This window comes from Lissotriton helveticus, chromosome 5_1 (genome assembly GCF_964261635.1).
Source record: "Lissotriton helveticus chromosome 5_1, aLisHel1.1, whole genome shotgun sequence".
Taxonomy (NCBI): Eukaryota; Metazoa; Chordata; class Amphibia; order Caudata; family Salamandridae; genus Lissotriton; species Lissotriton helveticus.
Genome location: NC_136065.1, coordinates 287,703,760 through 287,729,018, shown reverse-complemented (window position 1 = coordinate 287,729,018; position 25,259 = coordinate 287,703,760). Strand labels below are relative to the sequence as shown.

The window sequence follows — 25,259 nt, the reverse complement described above, 5'->3', positions numbered from 1 at the left end:
ATTAAATTAAACAGAGAAGATAGACTGAAAACAGCATAGAACGATGTACAAAAAGATCTAGTGTAAGAATAAAGAGAGTACAGCAAAAAAGGATGTGACACAGCTGCATATATTCACCTGATCAAACTTTTCCTCCATCAGTTCCCGGCAGCTCCGACTCTCCACTAGGGTGGACTTGGAAGACAGGGATGCGCTTCCATAGGCTAGGATGCTAGCCTGCCCACTATAGCCCAGAAGGCCCATCAAAGCATTGGAAGGTTGAGGCTGGACCGACTGGAAGCTGGTGAATGGAGTGATGTGCCGTGGCTTGGTGCCAAACCCCATCAGGTCCTTGCAATGCTTGTCGTGTACAAGCTGCTGCTGAGTTATCTCTTCCATCTCTTCCCGTAGGCGCTGGTTGGGAGGAAGAAATCCTGCAGTTTAGTAATGCTGCTAGGAACTGTCAACAGCTCCAAATAAAAGGAGACACAACCCCAAGGAAAAGGGGCACAGAAGCAGGGCTCACTCTGGGATGGTTTCTGTGCAGCAAAGCCATTCAGTGCGAAAAGAATCCCAGGTGAAGTGTTAGCTCACTGACAAACGTGTAGAAAGCCTCATGCAACACAAAAAGCGCAAACAATACAGCAATACACCACAGCACATTGCCGGGTTAAGAGATCTGGAACAAGCTACCAGATTCCAGAACCATTGTAACCATTGTTCTTCTAAATGTCTCTGAGATATTCCGTTTTTGAGTCACAGCTGACCATCTGTTATATATACAACCATACACGCGCTTGTGTTTACATTCCAATGTCTCGCGCACACATTACACCATTCTATTACATGCCCATTGTGCGCGACCCGCGCGTGTATTTCCCTTTGAATACTTCACGTGTCATGTTATGAATCAAATATGTATGCCTCGCTACAGATAACTGTTTGTATTAAATATTATGCATGTATAAACTGTTACGGAGGTCAGTTACTGCCAACGACTGGAGCCTCCGGATGTACGCTAGAGTGCTTCTTCTTTTAATGAATAAACTCAACTTGAATATAATATACGTTGTGGATTCATACATAACAAATTGGCGACGATGGACGGAGCAACTTTAACCCTTCGGAAGAAGCATTTCTAAGCATTTCACGACCGATCTTAGAATTGAAAATTCACTTCCATTTTAAATGATCGTCGGAGCATCTCCTTCACAACGAAAGCTATTCCTGACATCTACAACAGAAACATCCAACCCCCGGTCTGGAATACAATTTTACTGCTTCTTACTTTTAACGGAGCGTCAACGCGGCGACTTTCTCCCAGCGCCGAGGGAAGTTTCTCATCCACCCTGCGTTTGAACAGCGGAACAGGCGGAAGTGAGAACTACACTTCCTTTTCAAAACGCTACTCACAGTAAGTGTGACGAACACTAAAGAGGTGACTTCGTTTTCACCAATTACTTCTACGACGATTCTCCAGTCACAGGTAAAAAGACTGAAATCCATGTTACAGTTGGAAAATTACACCATTTGAAACAGGATAACTTTCAATTATTTACTACATCGTTGGATTACCCATCTACTTACAAGTAACTCAAATTAATTGATTTTATTTTTATAAGAAAACAAACATTAATTCATTTAATTACTATAAGTATATTTTATAAATACTTTACATAACTTATATTGAATTCTCACCAGTATGTGTGCTCAAGGTTACACGCTATCACCACCACAAAGTTATTGGACAGCTGGTAGCTCTCCTTGTATGCCCTGGATCGAATGGAAAGCTTATTTTTTAAATTACATTGAGACATTAGATACCAATGGAAAAATGAAAGCCCCAGAAAAGAAAGGTATCTTCTTACACTGTTTGGGACCAGAAGGATTAAAAGCCTTCAATCAATTACCTACTTCACAAGCAAGCGGTGATATGAATATTTTTGATAAAGCTATATATGACTTTGATAAGTACTGTTCCCCTAAAGTATGCATAGGGATTTCGAGGTATAAGTTCTTTCAGAGAAAACAATCAAAAGAAGAATCTGTTGATAATTTTGTTTCTTCTCTTAAAACGTTAGCATTAGATTGTAAATTTGGTAACTTACAAGAAGATCTCATCAGAGATCAAGTGGTTATGCATTCCAGTAATGACACAATACAAGAAAGACTGTGGATAAACGGGGATGAAAATTTAGATTTCATAATATCCATTGTTAGAAAAGCTGAACTTTCTTGTAGAAGTGCACAACAAGTTAAACATAAAGATGTTTCCATTAGTAGAGAAATTGTTTCCAAAATCAATCATAAATATGAAAACAAAAATAAGGATTTCTCTAAAAAGAAACAAACAATTTCCTCAAAAGGAAATTCTGAAGATTTTAAAAATAACCTAAAATGTTATAGATGCAACAGCAAATCGCATTTAGCAAATAGCAAAAATCAGTTACTGCCAACGACTGGAGCCTCCGGATGTACGCTAGAGTGCTTCTTCTTTTAATGAATAAACTCAACTTGAATATAATATACGTTGTGGATTCATACATAACACCATCTCTAAAGCCCAATTCCCCGCTGGAACTAGTGACACTTTGATGTCCCGTCAGTCTTCGAAGTCCCACGTTTTCATTATGACTGAAAAATCTTGATAGCAACTGGCTGTTTCCAACAAACGCCAACTTTGTCATGCAAACAGGACCTCTCTCAGAAGCCATCTTACAGGGTAACAAACAGAAGGATTATGGATAGTGGTACATGTTGGAATCCAAGGAGTCCTAATAAGATATGGAGGTAGGCAAGACTCCTGTGCTGCAAGAATTCTGATTTGCAAACACAGGAATTGCCACATGAATATAACCAGGGTAAGGGAAGAAAGTCTGAGACTTGTCTGTGAACATGTGATTATAAGGGAACTGTCATTAAACTTTGATTTGAGGAAAATAGATGTGAAGTCGTGGCATTTTTTGTGTTTCAAATGAGTCTATTTGTATGTAGCCCAAAAGCCTAAAGATTTCCTAGAGAACCTATTAATTCAGAGCCATCTATGGTTAACTTAAAAGGCTCTGAGTTAGATGTACAATGACTGTCCGAATGTGGATATCTGCCCATAGCAGATCTCCTGAACCTTGAGCATGAAGGTTTGTCAACTCCCTGCTTATTCCGGTAACACATGAATGTTGTGTTGTGCATTTGTATCTGCATCAAGCAGAGGTCTGAAAAAAATATACTGCCCAAATTCAGTGCGTTTTAATGTTTACTTTGTTTTTGGTCGTAGAGTGCAAGACCCCTGGTTTGTGAACCACGTTTGGTTGTACTGCGATTCATGGAATGTTTTTGACCAAGACAGAGAAAGGTTCACAAACCTAGCTTTAGTTTTCTGTTGGTTATTTTAATTGCAAAAGATGTGAAAAAGTTCTAAATATTTTTAAACAAAACCACAAAAAGGGTTCTGTTCTGGCACACGCTCAGTCTTCATGCCAAGTAATTCTGTTCAGTAGTTTACCTTAGCAGAGAACAAAAAAAATGAGCATGGAAATTACAAATACCTACACATGAAAAGATCCTTAACAGGGTCCAGGCAGATTCACCAAATGGGGGGTGAAGTTATTAGCAATCAAAAAATGTGTTTCCCATTACTAACCAACAGCCGTGAGAAGCAACTGCTCCAATAAGAAGCCCACATTGCTGAGCTTCACTAATACCCCTCGTTTTGTCACTATCACTTTCAGGCAAAGTAAACAAAACCCAACGTTCTTAACTATTTTTGCAGACAGTAGTTTGAAAACCATGTCATTTCGACTGACACAAAAATGTGTTTTTGCTAAACACCCACTGTCTGAATAACCAAATAAAAATATTTACTACAGAAAAACAAACTAAAAACTCCACTACTTCAATGTTTTAAATAAACTTTCACAGACTGAAACAAAACACATTTTTCATGCTTAGTGTTTAACAAAAAACTTTTAGTATAACAAAAAACCTTACAGATAATGTGCAATCTGGCTCAACAAAGCAGTCTCGGACTTCGGCGGATTTCTAAAAAACACTCCATTTCCCACATGGTTTATTATGCTACCAGAAGGACAAGTTACTTACCTTCAGCAACTCCTTTTCTGATAGAGACAGGATCTAACTGCAGATTCCTTACTTTAGAATATCCCACACATCAGGCTGGATCCAGAAACCTTTGCTTGAGCAATACACTTGTCCAGAGGTGGCGTTGGTCGGTTCTGCATGACATCATCTGCGCGTTCGCACCGGAAGTGACGTCCACATCACTTATATAGGCAACACCTTGGCACGCTGATATCAGTTACTTTTTACGTCAGGACCGTGGAGCCATGAAGCGCACGGACAGTGGTATGCCTAGAACAGCGAGGGCCCTGAAGGGATCCGTCATGACCCTATAAACCTGTCCGCAGTGTGGGGAAGATGGGTGGGTCGGTAAGGAATCTGCGGCTAGATTATGTATCTACCAGATAAGGCGTTACTGAAGGTAAGCAATTTGTCCATCTGATAGAGACATTTAGCTGCAGATTCGTTACATTGGAATAGATACCCCAGCAATACCATCGCCCAGGGGAGGGATTGTGGACAAGTTTGGACAAGGAATTTCTGCAGGACAGAACGGCCAAAAAGACTTGACCATCAAGGCAGTAGTGCTTAGTGAACTTGAGCAGTGATGTCCACAATGCTGCCTAACAAACGTCAAGGACTGAAACATCACGTTGCAACGCTGTGGTTGCAGCTTTAGCTCTGGTGCAATGAGCTTGTAAGCCTTCAGGAGGCTGTTTCTTGGCCAGAGTGTAACAAAATGTTATGCATAGAATGACTCATCGCAAGATAGTCATCTTCTGAACCACATAACCTTTCTTTAATTCATCATAACCCTCGAAGAGTTGGTCGTCCACTTGAAACTCTTTAGTACAGTCAAGATAGAACACTATCCTCTTTTTGCGTCCAGATGGTGGAGTCCCTCCTCCTCTTTAGAGGGATGCCGAGGAGTGGGCACAGTGATGGATTGCCCCACATGGAATGGTGTTACTACTTTTGGCAAGAAAGCGGTCCTTGTGCGAAGAATCAACTTATCAGGGAAGATGGTCAGGTAAGGAGGCCTGGATGACAGAGCCTGGGCTATGACCAACAACACAGCAAGGAGACTCGCAGAAAAACTACAACCAAGCGTACAAGGGGTGGGAAGAAAGACAACATGGACAACAGGAGGGGGCGGGAACACAGGGAATGCGGACAACGGGAGGTGGGGCGGGGGCATGGTGAACACAACAGGAAATTAAAAAACAAGCCGAGGCAAAAGACATAGTAGTGTGGGTACCAAAATATATGGCCATATTGAAAGAATCCATGCAACAGGGGCAAAACTGCCACAAGGCGGAACAAATGTACTCTATCCACAAACCAAAACTATGCCATTTAGAAAGGCGGACTAAGTAACCAATAACAGGAGATGGGCGTGTGGTGGGTGTCTTCTAACTTCCCAGAGACATTATAGAATGCCTTGCAGAGCAGCACATATGCGCTGCTTCTAGGCTTGACCTAAAAAGGGTTGGTCTGGCAGCCTCAACAAGGCAGACAGAGCCGAAACATACCCTTTAAGAGTGCCCAGAGGAGAGCCCTGCTGGGCAAGGTTCAAAAGAAAGACGATCAGCAGACTTTCTGTGCAATAATTTTTTTTTTTTATTTGCCACCGGCAGGCGTACAAGGTCTTGGTGAGACGTCTGGCTGCCAAAATAACATCGCAGGCTTCAGGAGGAAGGTTGAATGCAGCTAGAATAATCCGTACCAGCAATAATCTTACTATCTGTATAGCCCTGGCCAAATTCATAGGCTGGGCATGGGCCATCAGAAGTAAACTGGAACCGGGACTGAAAACTTGTTAAATGTTTGCTAAAACCAGAAGGAAAATGTATGCACTTTTTGTAACTTGTACTTATGATGTATTTTATGAATTCAACTCAATCATTTTAACCTTTTAAATTATGAAATGTAAATTTTTTTTTTAAAGCTTTTATGACACTGTCGAATAAAGCTTGTTTTGAATTGCTATCAACTGCTGCTGCTCAATCTCCACGCAGGAAGGCGTAGAGCTGACAGGTTCGGGTGGAGGACCCTGCCCTGCTGCTGCGACAGAAGATCCTCACAAAGGGACAGCCTGATCCAAGGATCAATGCTCAGTTGGAGAAGCTCGGGATACCAGACTCTCAATGCCCAGTCCAGAGCCACAAGAATGACTTGTGCCCGGTCGCTCCTGATCTTCTTGAGCACTCTGGACAGGAGTGGTATTGGGGTAAAGGAGTACAGGAAGCCTGAGCTCCATTCGAAATGAAAAGTGTTGCAGAGCGTGTGCGACCTTGGAAACTCCTGCATGCAAAACTGCAGACACTGCGCTTTCTCGGCGGAGACGAACAGACCTAACCAAGGCTTGCCACACTTCTGAAATAGACCTTGCGTCATCTCCAGATGGCGACGCCAATCGTGAAGTGCTAGGACTCGATGGCTGAGTTAATGCGCCCTGGCGTTTAGGGAACCTGCCAGGTGTTGACACACCAGGGATATGCCCTGCTGGTACAGCTGTGTCCAGATACAGACGAACTCCTGACAAAGTGTCGACGACCCCACCCGCCCCATTTGTTGCAGTACTACATGGTGGTAGTGTTTTCCGTGAACACCTGAATTAACTTCACCTTGATAGAAGGAAGGAAACCTTTCAACGCCAAGCAAATCGCTTGGAGCTCCAGCAAGTTGATGTGGAATATGGACTCCGCCAAGTGTCCTCTGATATCCACCTCTCCTATATGGCTGCCCTATCCCAAGAGTGACTCATATGCATTACTGTGTGATCTGGTTCGGGGAAGGAAGAGGGGTCTGCCTCTGACCCAATAGCGGTTGGTCAGCCAACACTATAGATCCCGTGCAGTTCTCTCTGAGATATGGACCATGTCTGAGAAATTCCCCTGATGCTACACCCATTGGAATTTTAGATCCCACAGCAGAGTCTGAAGATGCCATCTGGCATGTTTCACTAGCAGGATGCAGGAGGCCATTAGGCCCAGCAGCTTCAAAGTCAGTCTCACAGAAATCCAGGATAGAGACTGAAACATCAGTATCATAGCCTGAATATCCTGGACTTGCCGCTCAGGAGGATAGACAAGAAACTGCACTGTGTCCAGAACAGCTCAGATGAAAGGGAGGGTCTGAGAAGGAGTCAGGTGTGACTTTGGCACATTGATAGTGAGCCCCACGGAAAGCAGGAGGTTCGCTGTAGTCTGGAGGTGGGAAATGACAACTTGGGGTGAGCTCACCTCAACAGCCAGTCATCGAGACAGGAGAAGACTGGCACCCCTAATCTGCGCAGATGAGCTGCAACCACCGCCATCACCTTGGTGAACACCGGAGGGGTGCTGGTAAGGCCAAAGGGGAGCACAATGAACTGAAAGTGCTCATGGCCTAGCGTGAACCGCCGGTAACGCTGATGGGCAGGCTAGACGGGAATGTGAAAATAGGCATCTTGCAAGTCCAACACTACTATCCATTCTCTGGGGTCTAGTGCAGACAAGACCTGAGCCAGAGTGAGCATCTTAAACTTTTCCTTTCTGAGGAAGTTGTTTGGGCAATCTAGGATAGGGCAAAGACCCCTGTCCTTTTTCGGGACCAGGAAGTAGCGGGAATAGCAACCACAGCCTACTTCTGGCATTGGAACCCTCTCTATGGCTCTCTTGGCCAAGTGAGCCCTGATGTCCTCCTGAAGAAAGATCAGGTGGTCCTCCATCAGCCAGTTGCTAGTTGGAGGCATGGAGGGCGGGGTAGTCTTGAAAGGTAGAGAGAAGCCCTTATGGACCGTCTGAAGAACCCACTTGTCAGATATGATGGTTTGCCAGTTGTGAAAGCGATGGCTGATCCTGCCATAAACCAGCCGCCCATGATCCGGAAGTGCCAGCCTTAGAAGGCTTAGAGACTGCAGGGGAGAAGTGGATTGATTGGAACTCGGTCCGCCTGATTCACGGGGTCAAAATTAGCCGGGCCCACAGATGTGTAGTGGTTGCTGAACTTGCGCAATCTTGTGGCTGGGAAATGGCCAGAGTAGCTGAAAACCTCTTCCGCGGCCATGAAAGGGACGAAAAGCAAACAGGGGATGGGTGGTCACCGAGAGGGCCAAGGACTTGGCCGTAGCCCACATGCCCTTAAAGCTTTCCAGGGCCATGTCTACCTGGTCTACGAAGAGACGAGTGCCATCAAAGGGTATGTCCATAAGGGAAGCTTGGACATCCCCAGAAAAGCCATAAGTCCTCAGCTGGCTGTGGCATCGATTAGCCACTGTTGATGACATTGCTCTACCCAGCAAGTCAGTGTTGTCATACCCACAATGAACGGTGAACTTGGCCGCATCTCGCCCGTCCAATATCGCTTGGGACAGCAAGGACCGGGCCTCCTCCAGAACCTGTGGCAGCATCTGCACAACCATTTCCCACAGCGAGTGGGCACAACAACCTAATAGGCATGCAGTGTTCACTGACTCCAATGCAAGGATGGCGGAAGCAAAAATCTTTTTGCCCCACCTAACCAGCATCTTAGCTTCCTTGTTCAGGAGTGCAGAAGGGAACGTGTCTTGTGAGGTAGAGGCTTGGACCACCAAGGTCTCGGGGTGGGGTGATTGGTGAGGAATATCTGGTCGCCCAGTGCAGGGTGATGCCAGCAGCCAATGCTCATATTCACAGGAGCCCCTGTGTGGGGCTTGGACCAAGTGCCCAGATGAACATCAGTTAAGGCCTTGTTGAAAGGGAGGAGGAAATCTGAGGAGGAGAAACCCGGCTGCAGGACCTCCGTCAAGATGTTCGTCTTGATGTCCACCGAAGGGAGCTGAAGGTTCAGGATCTCAGCTGCCCTTCCCACCACCATAGCATATGAAGCTCCTTCCTCCGTAGCCACGGTATGGGGAGAAAGCAGGCCAGAATCCGGGAAGGTATCCAGTACACTGGCCTCACCCAGTTTCTCATACCAGTCAACTTTGTGCTCAGGCTGATTTTGTAATGGGTCCAGCAACCTGTACAGATCCTCCTCCATTCCTAGACCCTCAAAATAAGGTTGAGGAACTGACTTAAGACCAGAGGATAAAGTCAGCGCTAAAATCGCTGTCAAAAGGCGCGCAATCCGGGTTGTCTGGGATAAGGATGGTATAGGCCAAGGGATACCGGCGTTGTCGGGAGTTTTGGTGCGGAGCCAGGGAAGTTCGCAGGGGTACGACCAGCACTGGTCGGGATCCACCACTGGATCCATTGACGGCCATCGGGTCGGAGCCACTGACGTGGAACACAATGGAGTCCATTCCTGAGCCTCTGGGGCCAGAAGGTGCGCCGCGACTGTCTGATCCTCCATATATGAGGCATATTGCATCACAGAAATCAGTTGGGCGGGAGGCACTTCGAATTCTGGAAATGCAGAAAGTGCGGAGTTGACCCAGATGCAGGTTCCGCAGAACGAGGTCTAGAGCAAGGTCCTTCCTTCGATGGGAAGAATAGGAAGCATGCTTCTACTTCTTGTGTTTCTTATGCCTCTTGTCTGAATGACTTGCCGACTTCAAGCGGGGGGACGAGGTCTTAGGACGCCTGGAGAGGCGGCCGGACCTTCCTCGCGACTGGGAACATAAACCTCTGGGGCGATCAAAGTGGAGTCGAATGCCCGGGCCGCAAGCAGCTTCAGGGATCGCTCCCTCAAAGCCTTCGGATCCACTGCTGAGCATTGAAGCACAGTGGTACAAAAGGGGGTGGTGATGGACGGAGCATCTGAACCATTCAAACACTCACACCCAGTCAACAGATCTGGGTTTAATCCATCACCGTTCTTTAGCCCACTCTGCCACCCCAGTTCAGACATGGCCATATGCAAATCAGTTTGACCCTGCGCCTCATGGGAACAGTCCAGCCCGAACTGCCAAGACATGCCTTCCCTGGACCGGAAACAAGCTTCGGAGGACCGGTTTCTGGCATTACAGCCGTCTTCAGCCCGGCTTGCTTGAATCCAGTGGCAAAGTGAGCAAGGGACTTTGTTCGAGCATTGAAGTCGGCGTCCGAGTTGTGGTCATGCTCCAGAGATTGTGTGGACCCGTCAAAGACAAGGAGCAGCGGCAAGCGCGGCACTGTTTGAATCCAGAAGTCTTCTTTGACATCAAGGTAAAACGTACACACCAAAAATTGACAAAACTTCGAAAAAAGCCTGTCAAAAAGTGAGAGAGGGTAGATCTCTTCACGGATATACACTAGCTGGCACGAACAGAAAAGAACTGACATCAGCGTGCCGAGGTGGTGGCTATCTAGGTGACGTGGATGTCACTTTCGGCACGGATGACGTCACACAGAGCAAGACGATGCCACCTACGGGCGCGCAAGGGTATTGCTAGAGAAAAAGTTTCCAGATCCAGCCTGACGCCTCGGATATTTTAAGGTAAGGAATCTGCACCTAAGTGTCTCTATTAGATCGGTGAATTGCCTTACTGACCACAATACGTATATTCAAACTTCCAAATGATACTAAAGGTGTTAAGTAAAAAAAAATTACAAAATCACTGATTATTGAACTCGTCCTAATGTTTTGACAGCCAGCCAACTGAGGTCCAAAGGGAACCATGTTTGGCAAGGTCATACTTTAAATGCGTAGATAGATATGTGGGGAAAAAAACTTTTAATCAATGTCATCCATAGTTAATCATCAACAAAGAGAACACCTTTACAAAATCCATCACTATGTGCCAAAGGTCCCCTTTTGGGCAGGCGATCGAGAGGATTTTTAAATGTTTTTTATTTAATTTTGCCTGAAATTTCTAAGCTGCTGACATTTATTTTCTGCCTTTCTCCCACAAGAAAATTCCAGTAGGGAAAGTGTATACACGGTCTAGTTTACCAGATTTTAACTACTTGTCCATTGGGTGGGACTTCCAATGATAAATCAGTAGCCGAATATACCACCTTATTTGGCAGGGGATAACAAATATACTGCATCATCACTTTTTAAAAATGAAAATGTTCAAGATCAGCAGACGAAAAAGAGAAACCGAGAGGGAGAAAAAAAAGATGGGAGGGACAGGGTGTGTGTCTATGGGTGAGTGCGCGTACATGTGCGGCTACACACTTCTCCCTGAGCAGGACAATGGGTAGGTGCCTAACAATATGTATATAGGTATGTGAATCCTGTCTAAGGATTCTCTAACATAGGTGGTATGTTAGAGAAAGCATTTATTAGTGTTTTCATCAAAGGCAATGAAAATGCTCCAATTACTGGAGAAAGGTATGATGGAGGAAATTCCGCCAATGGCTGGTCTACTCAGTTTAGCTCTTCTTCCGCTAATAAAAGGTTTTTCATTACTACCCAGCTCTAGATAATCCCCAAAGTCTTTTATTTTTTGGAGTAGGTGCATCCGGAGTGATAGTGTTTTGTCACAATTTATGATCGAATATCCCAACCTAATACGCACACACAAACAAAGACAGCTAGGTAATAAGGCCACTCAAAGTGTGAAGGAGGAGGCAATTGCTAACATGTTGCCAGGCTTATTCTTAAAGAATTCTTCAACCATTGGTACAGCTTGATGCATTCCATTCAACAACAAGAATGAATCCATGAATGGCAAAGGTCAAGTGCACACCTTTAAATTATGCTTCTCTTTCCTTAATCTAGATTGCTAAGGAGTACTGAGAGGTCCTGGGGGAGCAATTGTAGCATAGGGATGAGCATGGTGTTCAACATCGAGCATCTTACCTCTCCTTCCATGCTGCTGATTCTCACAAGTTCATTAATGATTAATAAGGCCCCATGGATACGATCATCGCGACTCACTCCCTTCTCTTTGGAAAAAGATTCATCAAAGCCCCTCTCAGCCTCTTCAAATGTTTGCTGTGGAAAAACCAGGAAATGTACATTAAACAGTTCAAATGCCCAAGAGATGTTAATGCATTTTTAAATTGTCTTAGATATTGCTAACCTGACAAAATACAGCCCCTCACAGAGCTCGGACACATTATCAGACCTCTGAAGTTTCCAAACTACCCGACAAATGATCTAATTTTTATTTTTATTTCACTTTAACTAAGTGGCTACTGCAGCGTTAGGATCAACTAATAGAGGTCCCTGCACTCCAGAGCCTAGGAGCAAAGGCTCAGATCCAGAAGTGCCTTGAGTATAGGGCAAACCTCTTCCGGAGTCAGATTACAATTCCCTTGGAGAGGTAGGGTGATATTTTTATTTTTTAAAATAACATTGGGGAGGTGGGATGGGTTTCTGTACTGCAACACTCCTAACACACTTGCAGAACCACTGTTGGTGCCCTGCTCTTCCTCATGAACCAAGATGAAAATATGACAATTTTTGTAGGCCATCACTACGGCTTATTGGGCGCGCCTCATCCCCATGCACGTATACTGAATGGGTTTCTCCACTCTGTTTTAAAACAGCAGCCTTGTGCCGGACTTCCCTTTGTAATGCCTTATTCCAGGTTTCCTTTTTCTTTTCTAGTTCTGGGTGTCCCAAACCCATCAGGGTCACTCACAGGCATATTGTCTAGTTGGAAGTCACACGAGGAGGAGTGCTGGGTGGGTCCAATACCTCGAACTGGAGCCAGCACTGTCCTTTGTGTCTCCCACCTGCAGGGAGAATCAATTTGTCTCTCTCCTGTCAGTGCTGGTGCAAGCAGCAGGTAGAGAGGCGGAGTCCTTTCCACCGTCTAGCATGGGTATTGGGGGCAGGCAACGCATCTGTGAGTGATGGCTTTCCCGCTTCGGTCCTCTTCTTAGTCCCAGGGAATAGTGTCCCAGGAACATCCAGAATCGCAGCAGGCCCTGGGGAATGGGGCCACTCACACAACAAAATAATTTATTATGAATATGTCTATCCCCAGAGGAATTTAGAAATAGTTGCCAAAGCACCTCAAACTTTTCTTTCTGCTTTGCAGATTATTTTCTCCAGCCCCGGAGGGTAATTTCAAAGCTCTTCCTCTCGTGTTGCTCCTTGTGGCCAGCCCTAGCCACCAGGAGCATTTTCTCCAGGGCCTCTGCCTCCAAAGGGGTGCTTTTTGTGCAAGCTTGGTTTGATGGCTGCCTGCGCCTGACCTGTTCTTTGCTTGGAAGCTTGGTGCTCTCTCCAGCTTCAGGGGCATCTAAAGCTGCCCCTCCACAACCAACAAGTAGAACACCCTCCCTGCTGCAAACCCTAGGCCCCATGGCTTTGGCCATCTTGCATGGCACCCGTGCCAGCAGAGTCCATGGTAACCTTCTTTATGGGGAGGGGTGGGGGTCACTCAGCTGCGGGACCAGTCTACACAAGCCTCAGGGGTCGTTCCATGGTCCCTCAGCATGTCCAATGACTCAACTGTTCCTCAGGGGGAATAAAGGGACCAGTGCAACTTGCCCTGGAGAGACCCATCTTAAACCCAGGGGTCATCTGGCGTTAAAGGCCTTTAGTCCTTACTTGCAGTGGCATCCGTGGCTTATCCTTCCAGCTGCAACAACAACAAAGTGATGAAAGGAATGATTGAATTCATCTCAGGCTGGGCCACATCCCTGTCCATCATGCATAGTTGCATAGTCAGGCTCTGGAATACCCTTCCCCTGCAGTTACGTTCAGAGACCCATCATCTTACCTTTCGAAAGAACTTGAAACTTGGTTATTTCAGAACATCAAACTGTAAGCTTCACTCCTCTTCACGGCTGCTAGCGCTGGGATGCCTTAGGGTAGCTACGCGCTTAAGAAATGTTAAATAATAATAATAATTTTTCAACCACCATGCCACCTCGGTTTGATCCAAGCTGTATGCAAATCAGTCTTGACCATAGCTCTATTAGAACAGTCCTGCCCGTTCTGCCAGGGCAGGTCCTTCATGAACAGAAACAAAAGCCCCACTAGATTCCAGCCAGGACAATGGTCATAAATACTCCTCAGTCAGGGGCTTTACTTAAAGGCAATTGACCAACCACTCCTGATATCAAACACCCATTACAATGAACCACAACACACTGAAGTGACTGCAAGACAATATGCAGCATTCTATATAACTACCAAATAATGAAAGATTGATCAAAGAGCCTGTGCTAATCTAAAATAAGTTTGATCACATGTCACATCTTCATATTTGGAACAGTCAGTGAAAAGATGATGCTAATATTGCTTAAAGTACCTAACGGAAAGGAAAGATTTGCACGATGCAGTCCTCCATTCTAACAAGTTTGGTCCCCAATTATTTCTTGGAAACGATTGGTAAGGGAGGTTGTCACCAATAATGCAATATATTGATTGAATAATTTGTAGACAGGTTAAATAGCCTCTGCTAAGAAAGGGTTTATAATATCAGTTCTGTGCAAATTACATTGACCCGGAACCAACCACTGTTCCTTACAGAACTATCACCCCTATAGATAGTATATAAAGAACCGCCACTGATGTGTGAAACCACCATTCATTATATCATGTATGACATCAAACAACTACCATGCTTATCTGAAAAATCTCCACCAGAACAACCACTACAATTAATACCTGGTGACCTACAGAATCATCAATCTGTCCCGGTCTAACGGAACCAAAGAAGAAAAGTGTTCTTACCCTGTACCATGGTAGTCTCTGCATTTCCTTCGGCTCTCGCTGTGTGGTGAGGATCAGACATGCTCTCAAAGCGGCCACTGCACCTTCACGAACTGCCTGCTTCGAATCCCATACAGCAAAGAAAATATTATCGAAGAAGGGTTGTATCTGCTGAAAGAAGAACGTGGGGGCACTGACAGCCAACTCCTTCAGTACCAGCACCTGAATGAAGAAAAGGTAATGGAAATGTCACCATGTTTGACCAAACACTGCCACCATTTTACTCTTAAAGGTTCAAGCAGCCAACCAATTGATCCAGATCGACACAAATAACACAGGCAAAAAAATTTAAACAGTGGAATCACTACTTGAGGCATACACAGATCTCCTCCAACAGACTCAACACAGTGAGACTGTATCTATTCATTATTTACGTTGAAAAAGAGTAGCCGTAACATTCCTATTGATTCCACCACAGAATAACACTAAGAGAATACATTTTCTGTAGGACGGACACGATTAAAAGGGAACGGACAGTCCTTTTCAATGTTTATTAAACATTTTAATGTGGAAAGCAATGACAAGTACAGTGTGGATCCTCCATGAAGCTGCCTTTCCAGAGAATTTGTTTCCCAGCTGTTAAATTCAACACCAAAGCAATACAGTAAAGGAGTGTCAGTAAAATATGCAGGCTTACTAACAGAATCGAAACAATAGCATATGGTAAAGCTAAACCAGTAGACCCTGCTGTAGACCATTTTATAAGCAAAGAGCAGATTCTTATATATTTATACCCAAAAGGACTGTTGAGACCAACGCTAACAGGTGCTTTGTGAACTTAATTCTACTCAATGTTTTAGGAAATTAAAAATGGGAGATTTATTCTCAATCAAAGAATCTGAACTTGTAATTTCATCACTGCAGGGGGGGAAAGCTCCGGGGTTAGATGGAATTCCCTCAGACATTTTCAAACACGATAAGGTTCGGTGGGCAAGATATGCGACTGTGCTGGGAAATGCCCTTGCTAAAGGGGCAAAAATCCCCGATGTATGGAAGGGGGCAATAATAATTCCGATCTTTAAGAAAGGCGATCGGTCACTCCCGGCAAATTATAGACCGATAAGTTTGCTGGCCACTATCCTAAAAGTGGTGGGGAAGATGGTGGTCGACAAACTTATGGCCTGGGTAGATGAGAATAATGCTTTATCCCCCTACCAGGCAGGATTTAGGCGGGCAACCAGCACGGTTGATCAAATTTTTCGCTTCACTATGCTACGGTGGGGGACTGTACTCCTTGGCGAAGGCAGCCTTTATGTAGCATTTGTAGATCTGAGGGCTGCCTTCGATCTGGTGCCTAGGAGCAAGCTGTGGGTTGTTTTGAGTAAGATAGGGGTCCCACTCGAGCTGCTTACACTAATAATGCGTCTTCACGAAAGCAATTTCGCTAAAGTCCAGTGGGGGAGGAATGGGGAATCTACCACCAATTTCCCAGTTGAACGGGGGGTACGGCAGGGATGTGCCATGGCACCCCTGCTGTTCTCCTTGTTCATTAATGGTATAGTGGATAGGATGCTGGATGCGAGGGCTGACGCACCTTCGCTAGCGGGCATCAGGGTTCCGATCCTGATGTTCGCTGACGACACCTTGATCGTGTCCAAAACCCCGGCAGGACTCCAGCGAGCCTTGAACGTATTTGATATGTTCTGCAAGGAACGAGGTCTCGAAGTTAATGTAAATAAAACCAAGCTGATGGTCTTCGGGCAAAAGCGCCAATCCCAACCTAGGGTATCTCTGAACAACATCAGACTAGAGGTAGTAAATGTTTTTACATACCTAGGGGTGGAGATATCAAGCAAATTTGGTTGGTCGAGGCATATTGAGAAGGCGGTGCTGAAACACCAGCAGATTTCAGGAGCTCTCCGGGTAGAACAAGCTAAATCCAAAACCAGGCCCATCAAACCTGCTCTCATGGTATACGACGCAAAAGCCTTGGGCGCAGCCCTTTACGGGGCTGAAGTTTGGGGCTTTGAGAGGCTTACTACCCTCCAAAGATCTGAGAACAGGTTTCTGAGAGGGATAACTAGCCTCCCCCAAAGTACCCCATTAATACCGCTTGGCCTGGATTTAGGAAGAAGATCGCTTAGCGATCGTGCCCGACTAAGGCCTATCCTCTACTGGAGACGGCTATGGACGACCCCAGAAATTAGACACTATGCTGAGGGGTTCTCAGCCTTGGTTAAATCAGATGTCTTCCACAAAATTACATGGCTAAAAATGCTCAGGGACGTCCTTGCTGAGCTTGGTCTCTCCAAACTCTGGGAAAATCCCCTCGAGGAAGTGTTCCCTAGTAAAACCACTATAAAAGCCAAATATTGGGATTATATTGACCAGATGCTTTGGAGGAGCGCAACCTCAGAATCCATGGGGGGTAGGTTTATGGAAATTAAAACAAAACCTGCCCTAGAACAGTACTGGGACACTATAACTGTCCCGTTAGACAGGAAATTATTTTTCCAGTTAAGGGCAGGTTCCCTCCCCCTGAGGTCATTGACGTCCAGCTGGGGAACTAGTAGTAGTTCGTGTTGCCCGACATGTGGCGCCCCAAACGAAAGTATCGCACATTTTCTATTCCTGTGTGAGGCCTATGTAAAACCGAGAAAATCCTGGTTGGCACCTGTTTGTAGAAACCTTGGTGTGTTAAGTGGTGTCGAGGGGTTGAGAATTATTTGTTCCTCCACCGAATTACCCATTGTAGTAGGAACGGCAAAATACCTGGGGTGGGCTTGGTCCATAAGGCGGAGGGCTCTATCTCCTAATATGCTTTGAATTTTACCTTTTTGTTTGCATGAATTATCATTGCCAGTATCCTGTGGGAGAGAAAGATGAATTTTAAATTGTAAAATGCTGCTAATATGTACGTTAAGAGCTTTTGACTGTATAAATTTGGGTATGGACCGCAAAGCGGAGGATCTTGCTCTTTACCATGCATTTAGATCTAGCACTTTATGAGAAAGCTTATATTAACTATTATTGGTAAATATTTTATGTGTGTGTATTGTGTATTTTTAACTGTATTTTACTGTCAACGTATGTCTAGAGTTTTAAAATGTATAAACTTATATGTGTGTGCTTTTATGAGTGTATAACTCGAATAAAGCTTTTTCATCATCGAAATTAAAAATAGTCAACATATATAAATGGGTTGATTAGCAATTGCCCCACCTTAGTTTTTGTACCAGGTTCCACAACGCACCTCCTACAGATGACTAAACTGCTGGCTTTCCCTCAGGCTCCTCCTGCAACCCCACATCTGCTGCATCCCATGTGACACTTATGACTTACATGCATGCACTTCGCACCTTGACTGCTCCACACTCACTCTTGTTTACTTTCTTGCAGGTGGGGCTAAAAATATGCTTCCAAACACCTATTCTCCCAGTGGCTTAACTCTGTGCCTCTCTCTCTGTTGCATGTCCGGACTGCCCGAACTCTTAGGACACTCACCCATTTTACTTCTGTACTCTTAACATCACCTCCAGCTATGATCAAAACACACTAACCTGAATAGTTTGTATCCCCTGTAGACTTTCAAAGCACTTGCCAAAACCCAATGGTGTTGATATTATTGCTACCATTTGGAGCATGTCAGCTGAAGAGGAAGTCCCCTCATGTCTACCCCGCTGTGCTGCTACTCTATGACCCCAAACCACTAATATACTCAGCCGAACCAGTTCGCTATGTGACGGTTCTTCGTTCTTAGTCGTCTTGGCCTCGTTCATTACATCTTGCTTCCTTTGACGCTCAATCTACCACCACACTGTCATCCTGCAGAGATTTCCTTTGAAGTCTAACTTCGCCATGTCTTTCGACCTCTCTCCAGTTCTGGTAATAGTGGTCTAAACGTTGTCGTTCACACTTTCCATATTTCCTATGCTGAAGTCTGTATTCCAGTCTAGAAGTTGAGTGTTTAAAGAGTGCCCTTTTGATGATGTACTTTAACTATGAAACACATCTCTTCCTGACTGCTAGAAGCTTTTTCAGTCTATTCCTATATCCTTTCTTCAGTGGCTGAATCTTTGGGACTGGTCGGTGCCATGTAAAGCCACAAAAATAAAGTATAAGTATATATTTCTTGTTGACTAACAGTCACTAAACTCTTTTGAGCACCCTACTATTAAAACTGTGCTTCACAGATTTTAGATTAAGCCTGTGGAGAGAACCCACAAAATTATATTCATTCAGTAAAATTAAAACAAAACAATACCAGGAGACAGAAACAAGTTCTTCTATAATCCCTTTGTCTAAGTGAAATAAATGAATAAGGAGACAAAAAGCCAATAGTGGCAGCCTTTGTTTTGTTGCTTGGATGCAAGAAAACAAACATTCATGGCAGACTTGGTAGGATCACTCGAAGGACCAGAGAAGTATGCACAGAAGTAAGAATTTAACAAGTTGTACTATTTGTTGAGAGAGGGAGAAGTTGAGACAAAAAGATTGGCCACTCCCTGTTTTTCTGTCGTTCACAGAGACACGAGTTAAAGGTATGGAGAGTTAACCATACTAGCATCGGAAAGCATAGGGACCAGGCCATAGTAGGAACTTAAGTTCCAGACAAAAAATGACGAAATGTGAACAGAAATGGCGTATTCAGGTGGTCCTAATGACAGATCAGGCACACATGGTACACTAATTCAAAGTGCTCCTCAACACTGAAAACGTTTGTTGGTGACAGATGTAGAAACATGTGTCTAAGGATACAGCACCCTCCAAGCACAAAAGATATTTCTATCATTATATCAGGGGTAAATCCAAATGGGAAGAAAAATAAGGCCAAACTTCTGTTAAATTAAAAGTATTCATATTAAAGCAAATGGTCTCGGAGCATTAGCAGGATGTTCATTACACAATAAGTAAATAATCATTTTATTTAGGCACGCCCTCCAAACAAAGCCAATCCTGCATTGCATATTTGCATTAAAAAGGAAACATTTTTAGGAAATCTGTTAGAAAGTTAGACGCTAGGACTCTCACCACAAAAATCTAAAATATTTACAGCTAGAACGAGTTGCTGTAAATGAAAAAAATCTAGCAGAATGAATGCGAACAAATATCACCTAAACCATAAGACTATACATTTTGCTTCCTTCTGTTGGCCCACTCACGGACACGAAGCAGCTGGAAATTCTGGAGAACAATCCCACACTTGACCAATCTTCTCTCCAAGAGGCACATTAGTAACTCAAGCCAGAAGCTTAGCACAACTCAAACAAGCATTGGCAAAGCCAATTGGTCTCGCTTTTGTGAGAGTTAGAGTTATTGGCGTTGTAAATGACAATGTCTTTTACCCACGTGTTATCGAGTGGAGTCGAAGTATGTGGTGTGGAGTGGAAATATGTGGGTTGGATTGAAATTGTTAGTTGTGGAATTGTGTGGAATGGATTTGTGTAGCGGAATAGTGTGCAGTGGGATTATGTGAATAGTAATCATGTGGTATTGAGTATACTGGAATTATGCGGAGTGGGATTGTGTGTTGTGGAGTGGTATGTAGTGGAGTTTAATTATGCGGTGTGCAGTAAAATTTTGAGGCATGATGTGGAATTTTGTGGTGTGCATTGGATGTATTTGTTGTGCAATTGGGTAGTTGATTTGAATTATGTGGTTTGGTGTAGAATTGTGTGGTGTGGAATGAAAATGTGTGGAGCTGAATTGTGTGGCGTGAAACTGTGTGGTATTGAGTGACATTATGTTGATTCGAATAACATGGCGTGGAGTGTTTTATGGGGACAGAGTGGTTTTATGTGGGGTGTATTTATGTGGTATTGAAAAAACATGAATGTGACCATGTGTAAATATAATTGGTGCTCCTATAAGTATTAACAAATGCCACCTTCGTGAAGCCCCTGAAGGCTTTACCCTTCTTTTAAAGCTCTCTGGTTGGGCCTCTTGGGCCTTGAAGCAATCTCGCTAGCTGTCTTGGCTCAGCCTATCTAGATAAGTTGCCTCCCATCTTCCATAACCTTGCAAATGGCAAAGGCATTGGGATCACAGCACTAGGTGGTCACCCTCCCTTCAAAATGATGACTTTTTTTACAAAGTTTGGAACACGTAGTGCCGTAAGATTGCGCAGCACACCTAACATGTATATATGACAGAACTACTATACACCAGCTCAACTTGTTCCTTATTTCACTCAATTTAGAAGGATGAAAGGCCAAGTTCAGGACATGAGCCTGTGATCCAGATGGCATGCAGAGATTTGTTTCCAGACTAAAAAAGCACAGATCAAAAAAGCATCTGGCTGAAAAGAAATTGCTATGGAATGTGGCAGCGCCCTGCCTCAGAATGTGTCCACTTCGAGCCAAAAAAACAGTGTCCAGCTCTTCAAAACTACAGTTGGCCGAAAGTCTACGGCACAGCCCAGTAAAATTAGCACTTGCTGCCAAATACCGGTGCTTCTCACAGCTTTAAATCCTGGGAGTAGGCGGCAGAACAGCTCCACCATTCATCCACCCAAAAGCGCCAAAATGAGTAAGGGTAGAAACAATACTGACTTCTCATATTTTGTAGCGCCACAAAGACTACACCAAATGTTCTACAGAAATGTATCTTCTTAAATATAATCTGTATTTAAACATGTGTGTCATTCGAGAGGGGTCATCTTAAATTCCCATTCCAATGCGTGATCTCCTTGATGATAACCATTTTGAGGCGATTAAGTATGTGGGCTTTTGGTCGGGGAGTGGATAAATATGACAGATCAGCATATTAGCTTTTTACTTTTCCAAGGTCTTGTTGGCACTCAAAAAATGTTTGTTTAAAACTATACGAAGACCACACAAGGTAGCAGGCACCGATCGAGCAGTTTCTTCAAATATGCCGAATTGCCTGAACGTGTCTTCTCCAATAAGTATATTAACATGTCTTTGATATTCCTTTTGCTGTGCCACCCTTGCAACTTTGTGACGCTCAAAGGAGGAGGCAGCTGCTGCTGCTTGGGTGCAAGAGGATGATACCACTGTGCGAGAGGCCAATCCTCATCATTAGTGCCTTGGGGGCACGGTGGAATCAGGTGCCCTCTCTGAATAGGGGGTGGGGGGGGGGGGGGGGTGACGGAGACCATAAAAAAGAAATTGGTAGCAGAAAGAAATAACAGGTCTCGGAGCTTCGTGGGAATCACTATTTACTTAAAGCAATTTTACATCGCGCAAACTTTACCCAAAGGTGACAGAGCGCTTTACAATAGAACCAGGCAAGTTACACTTGTGATGGAATTTACACATATACACTCATGATATCAAAAAGTGAAAGGTTGCAAAATTAAGGAAATAAAGGTACAAAATTCATATTTTCGTGATGGAATTTACACATATACAATCATGATAACAAAAAAATGAAAGGTTGCAAAATTAGGGAAATAAAGGTACGGAATACATATTTATGGAAGTGTCTTTGGAAGAGAAGAGTTTTAAGATCCGTTTTCAAAGTCCAGAGCCGCATTACCTGGTAATGATTGAGCCACAAATCTTTCCATTTTGAAAGTAGGAGGTTCGAGCAGTAAGTGTTCAGCATTGAGTGAAAGTCTACAGATTGTGTAGCAAGGGGAGGCTGGGCAGTGGGTCAGGATAAAACACACACCATTAAAGAAGCAAGGAGGATGGAACATGCAACAACAGTGTAAGCGGAGGACGGAGAAACATCAAAGACGCCTACAACAGGGGAAGAAAAACAAGCCGATTTGTGCAAATACACCAGGTGGAATCTGTGTGTTATTAAAAGTAGGGAAAATAAGCTATAAAAAACTATTCTTCAACTACTATCTTGTTGTAGTTTAATTTGAATCTCCAGGGGAGTTTTGTCAGAAAGCGGGATATGATGTGACTCTACAGCACAGCTTTCCAAACTGTGTGGCGCAACACCTTACTGTGTCGCGCCCCATGGGTAGGTGTGTCGCGCGATCAGCATGCTGTTTAGATCACACCCGCGGGCCTTCCAGCAACAGGCAGAGTGGCGCTGCAGGGGGCTCTAATTTGAATAACAAAGCCTTATTAGCAGGTTAAGTGGTCTTTTAAAGACCTGTGAAGTGCTCGAGTGCGGCTGTGTGTGTACCCGGGAGCCGTCTGAGCCGGGGCTGACACACACGACGGAGGGGGGCTGGGGGATATTACATCCAGCTATTTGGGGGTAAGCCGTGTTTTACAATGCGCATTGTGTTAAAAATGTATTTACATACCGAATGATTATAAAAATTGTTCCATTATATAAACACAGCGAATGCTGGTGCAGAAATAATTGCCATACTACGCATTAATAGCATTTCTACCAGTCAAAATACACGGATACAGTCGGGATATAGTCAAGGAGGAAACTGTTGTTTCTTGGTTGCATAGCATGTGTTATCAATGTGCATTCTGTAACAAACATGATTACATCCAGAATGCTACAAAATAAATTACATCATTGAGTTGTATCCACTCCACGGAGGGAGGCAAAATCATAGCGAATACAAGTGCAGAAATACTTGCTATATTACACACTATTAGCATTTCAAAATACATGAATACAGTCAGGGAGGAAAACATTGTATCTTGTCTACATATCAGAGTAAAGGTAGGTAAACCACGATGATGTTAATGCACTGTATTATGTGAATATTTGCCAAAATACCAATGCACATGTGTGTGGCTACTCATTCATGCGAGAGACACGCTAGTTGGGCATGGCTGACTTCAGATTCATTAAGGCCAATATTGATGGTGTCAAGAAGTGACATGCATTTGCATTCCCTCACATCTAGTATGTGCCCCATATTTCCACACCTTGGGCCCAGAGAGGCCTTTTCCAGGATCAGCCAGCAAAGTTCATCAGGGCTATGATCAGCGTTCTGGAAGTGTTCAACCAGGGCATTTGACTTTAAAATGTGTGATTCTGGGCAAATGAGTTGACCTCACTGTGCATAACATTGTAAATATGTGTGGAATGTAACGTGATTGTAAATATATAAAATGTAATATCACAAATGTGCAAATCTCCTGTTCATGCTCTGTTACCAACCATGTGGGTTTTCTTCAGATCCATACAAAGATACATACATTATCTGGGGGTGGATGTGTGTGGGGGTGTGGCTGTGTGTAGGTGTGTGTGTGGGGTTGTGTGTGGGGTGGTGTGTGTGTGGGGGTGTGGGTGTGGGTGGTTGTGGGGGGTGTGTGTAGCTGTGTGTGGGGATGTGTGTGTGGGGATGTGTGTGTGGGGATGTGTGTGTGGGGATGTGTGTGTGGGGATGTGTGTGTGGGGATGTGTGTGTGGGGATGTGTGTTTGTGGGGATGTGTGTTTGTGGGGATGTGTGTTTGTGGGGATGTGTGTTTGTGGGGATGTGTGGGGGGGGGTTGTGTGTGTGGGGGGGTAGGGGTGGGGTGGTGGGAATGGGTTGTGTGTGTGTGGGGTGGGTTGTGTGTGTGTGGGGTGGGTTGTGTGTGTGGAGGGGTGGGTGTGTGTGTGGGTTTGTGTGTGTGGTGGTGTGTGTGGGGGGTGTGTGTAGCTGTGTGTGTGGGGATGTGTGTGGGGGGGTTGTGTGTGGGGGGGTTGTGTGTGTGTGGGGGGTTGTGTGTGTGTGGGGTTGTGTGTGTGGGGGGTGTGGGGTTGTGGGGGTGGGTTGGGTTGTGTGTGGGGTGGGTTGTGTGTGTGTGGAGGGGTGTGTGTGTGGGGTTGCTTGTGGGGTTGTGTGTGGGGTGGTGTGTGTGGGGGGTGTGTGTGGGGGTGTGTGTGTAGCTGTATGTGTGTGTGGGGATGTGTGTGTGGGGATGTGTGTGTGGGGATGTGTGTGTGGGGATGTGTGTGTGGGGAGTTGTGTGTGTGTGGGGTGGGTTGTGTGTGTGTGTGTGTGTGGAGGGGTGTGTGTGTGTGTGTGTGTGTGTGTGGAGGGGTGTGTGTGTGGGGGGGTTGTGTGTGTGGGGGGTTGTGTGTGTGTGGGGTTGTGGGTGATTCGCGCTAGCTCGCGTTACCGTGTCCCTGAAACAAATTTCACAAAAAGGTGTGTCACCAACATGAACAGTTTGGAAAGCTGTGTTCTACAGTCTGAGCACAGGGCTCACATTACAGTCGCAGCTGGCACTGGGGGGCGGGGGAAGGGGGCTCACCACAAGTACCAGAATGCAGGGGAGCTGCTCACGGGACAAGCTCGAGCCGGAGTAGGGCAGGAAGAGTGCAAGAATACACAAGACTGTGTTTTACGTTCAAATATTTTGTGTGGCCTCAGAAAATCGCTCCAACAACGATGGGCTGCCACAAAGTACCTTATTGCACCTCAGTCTGCTCATTTCTGCTTGGCCTATTCAGAATTTTAGCAAGATGGGCCAGGAAACACACACAGCTGCAGAATTCTGGTAAATGCTGTGGAACACTGGGGTGAGAATAAAACGCCAGTCAAACTGATAAAAAACACCCCAACTCTCTTGCCACAGTGAGCTGCTAGGGTCAGAGAAGTTTGGGCTGCCGATATTGAACAACCACTTACAGATAAAATTTGGAGAGGATGTTGCAAACAAATTAAACTAGTTTCATGCAACCACAGACATAAATTACGATAATCCAAGATGCTCAGGAGGGCCTTTGTCACACCACAACAGATGGTTAGGATATAGAGCACCACTTTTAAGCATAGCCTCAAATGTAATTTACAGGCGGCATCATTCATCCACAT

The 25,259-nt window shown here is 44.8% G+C and overlaps 1 protein-coding gene across 2 annotated transcripts in view; it reads right to left on the bottom strand.

The window, feature by feature from the left end:
* Positions 1–25,259, bottom strand: part of MTOR (mechanistic target of rapamycin kinase) — an 865,133-nt gene that overhangs the window by 743,450 nt on the left and 96,424 nt on the right. For both annotated transcript variants that reach the window (XM_078642233.1, XM_078642234.1), the window contains exons 5-7: positions 14,584–14,784; positions 11,749–11,883; positions 118–393 (exon numbers count right to left, since the gene is read on the bottom strand). In XM_078642233.1, coding sequence (XP_078498359.1) covers positions 118–393; positions 11,749–11,883; positions 14,584–14,784 — 612 coding nt within the window. The remainder of the gene's footprint in view (positions 1–117; positions 394–11,748; positions 11,884–14,583; positions 14,785–25,259) is intronic.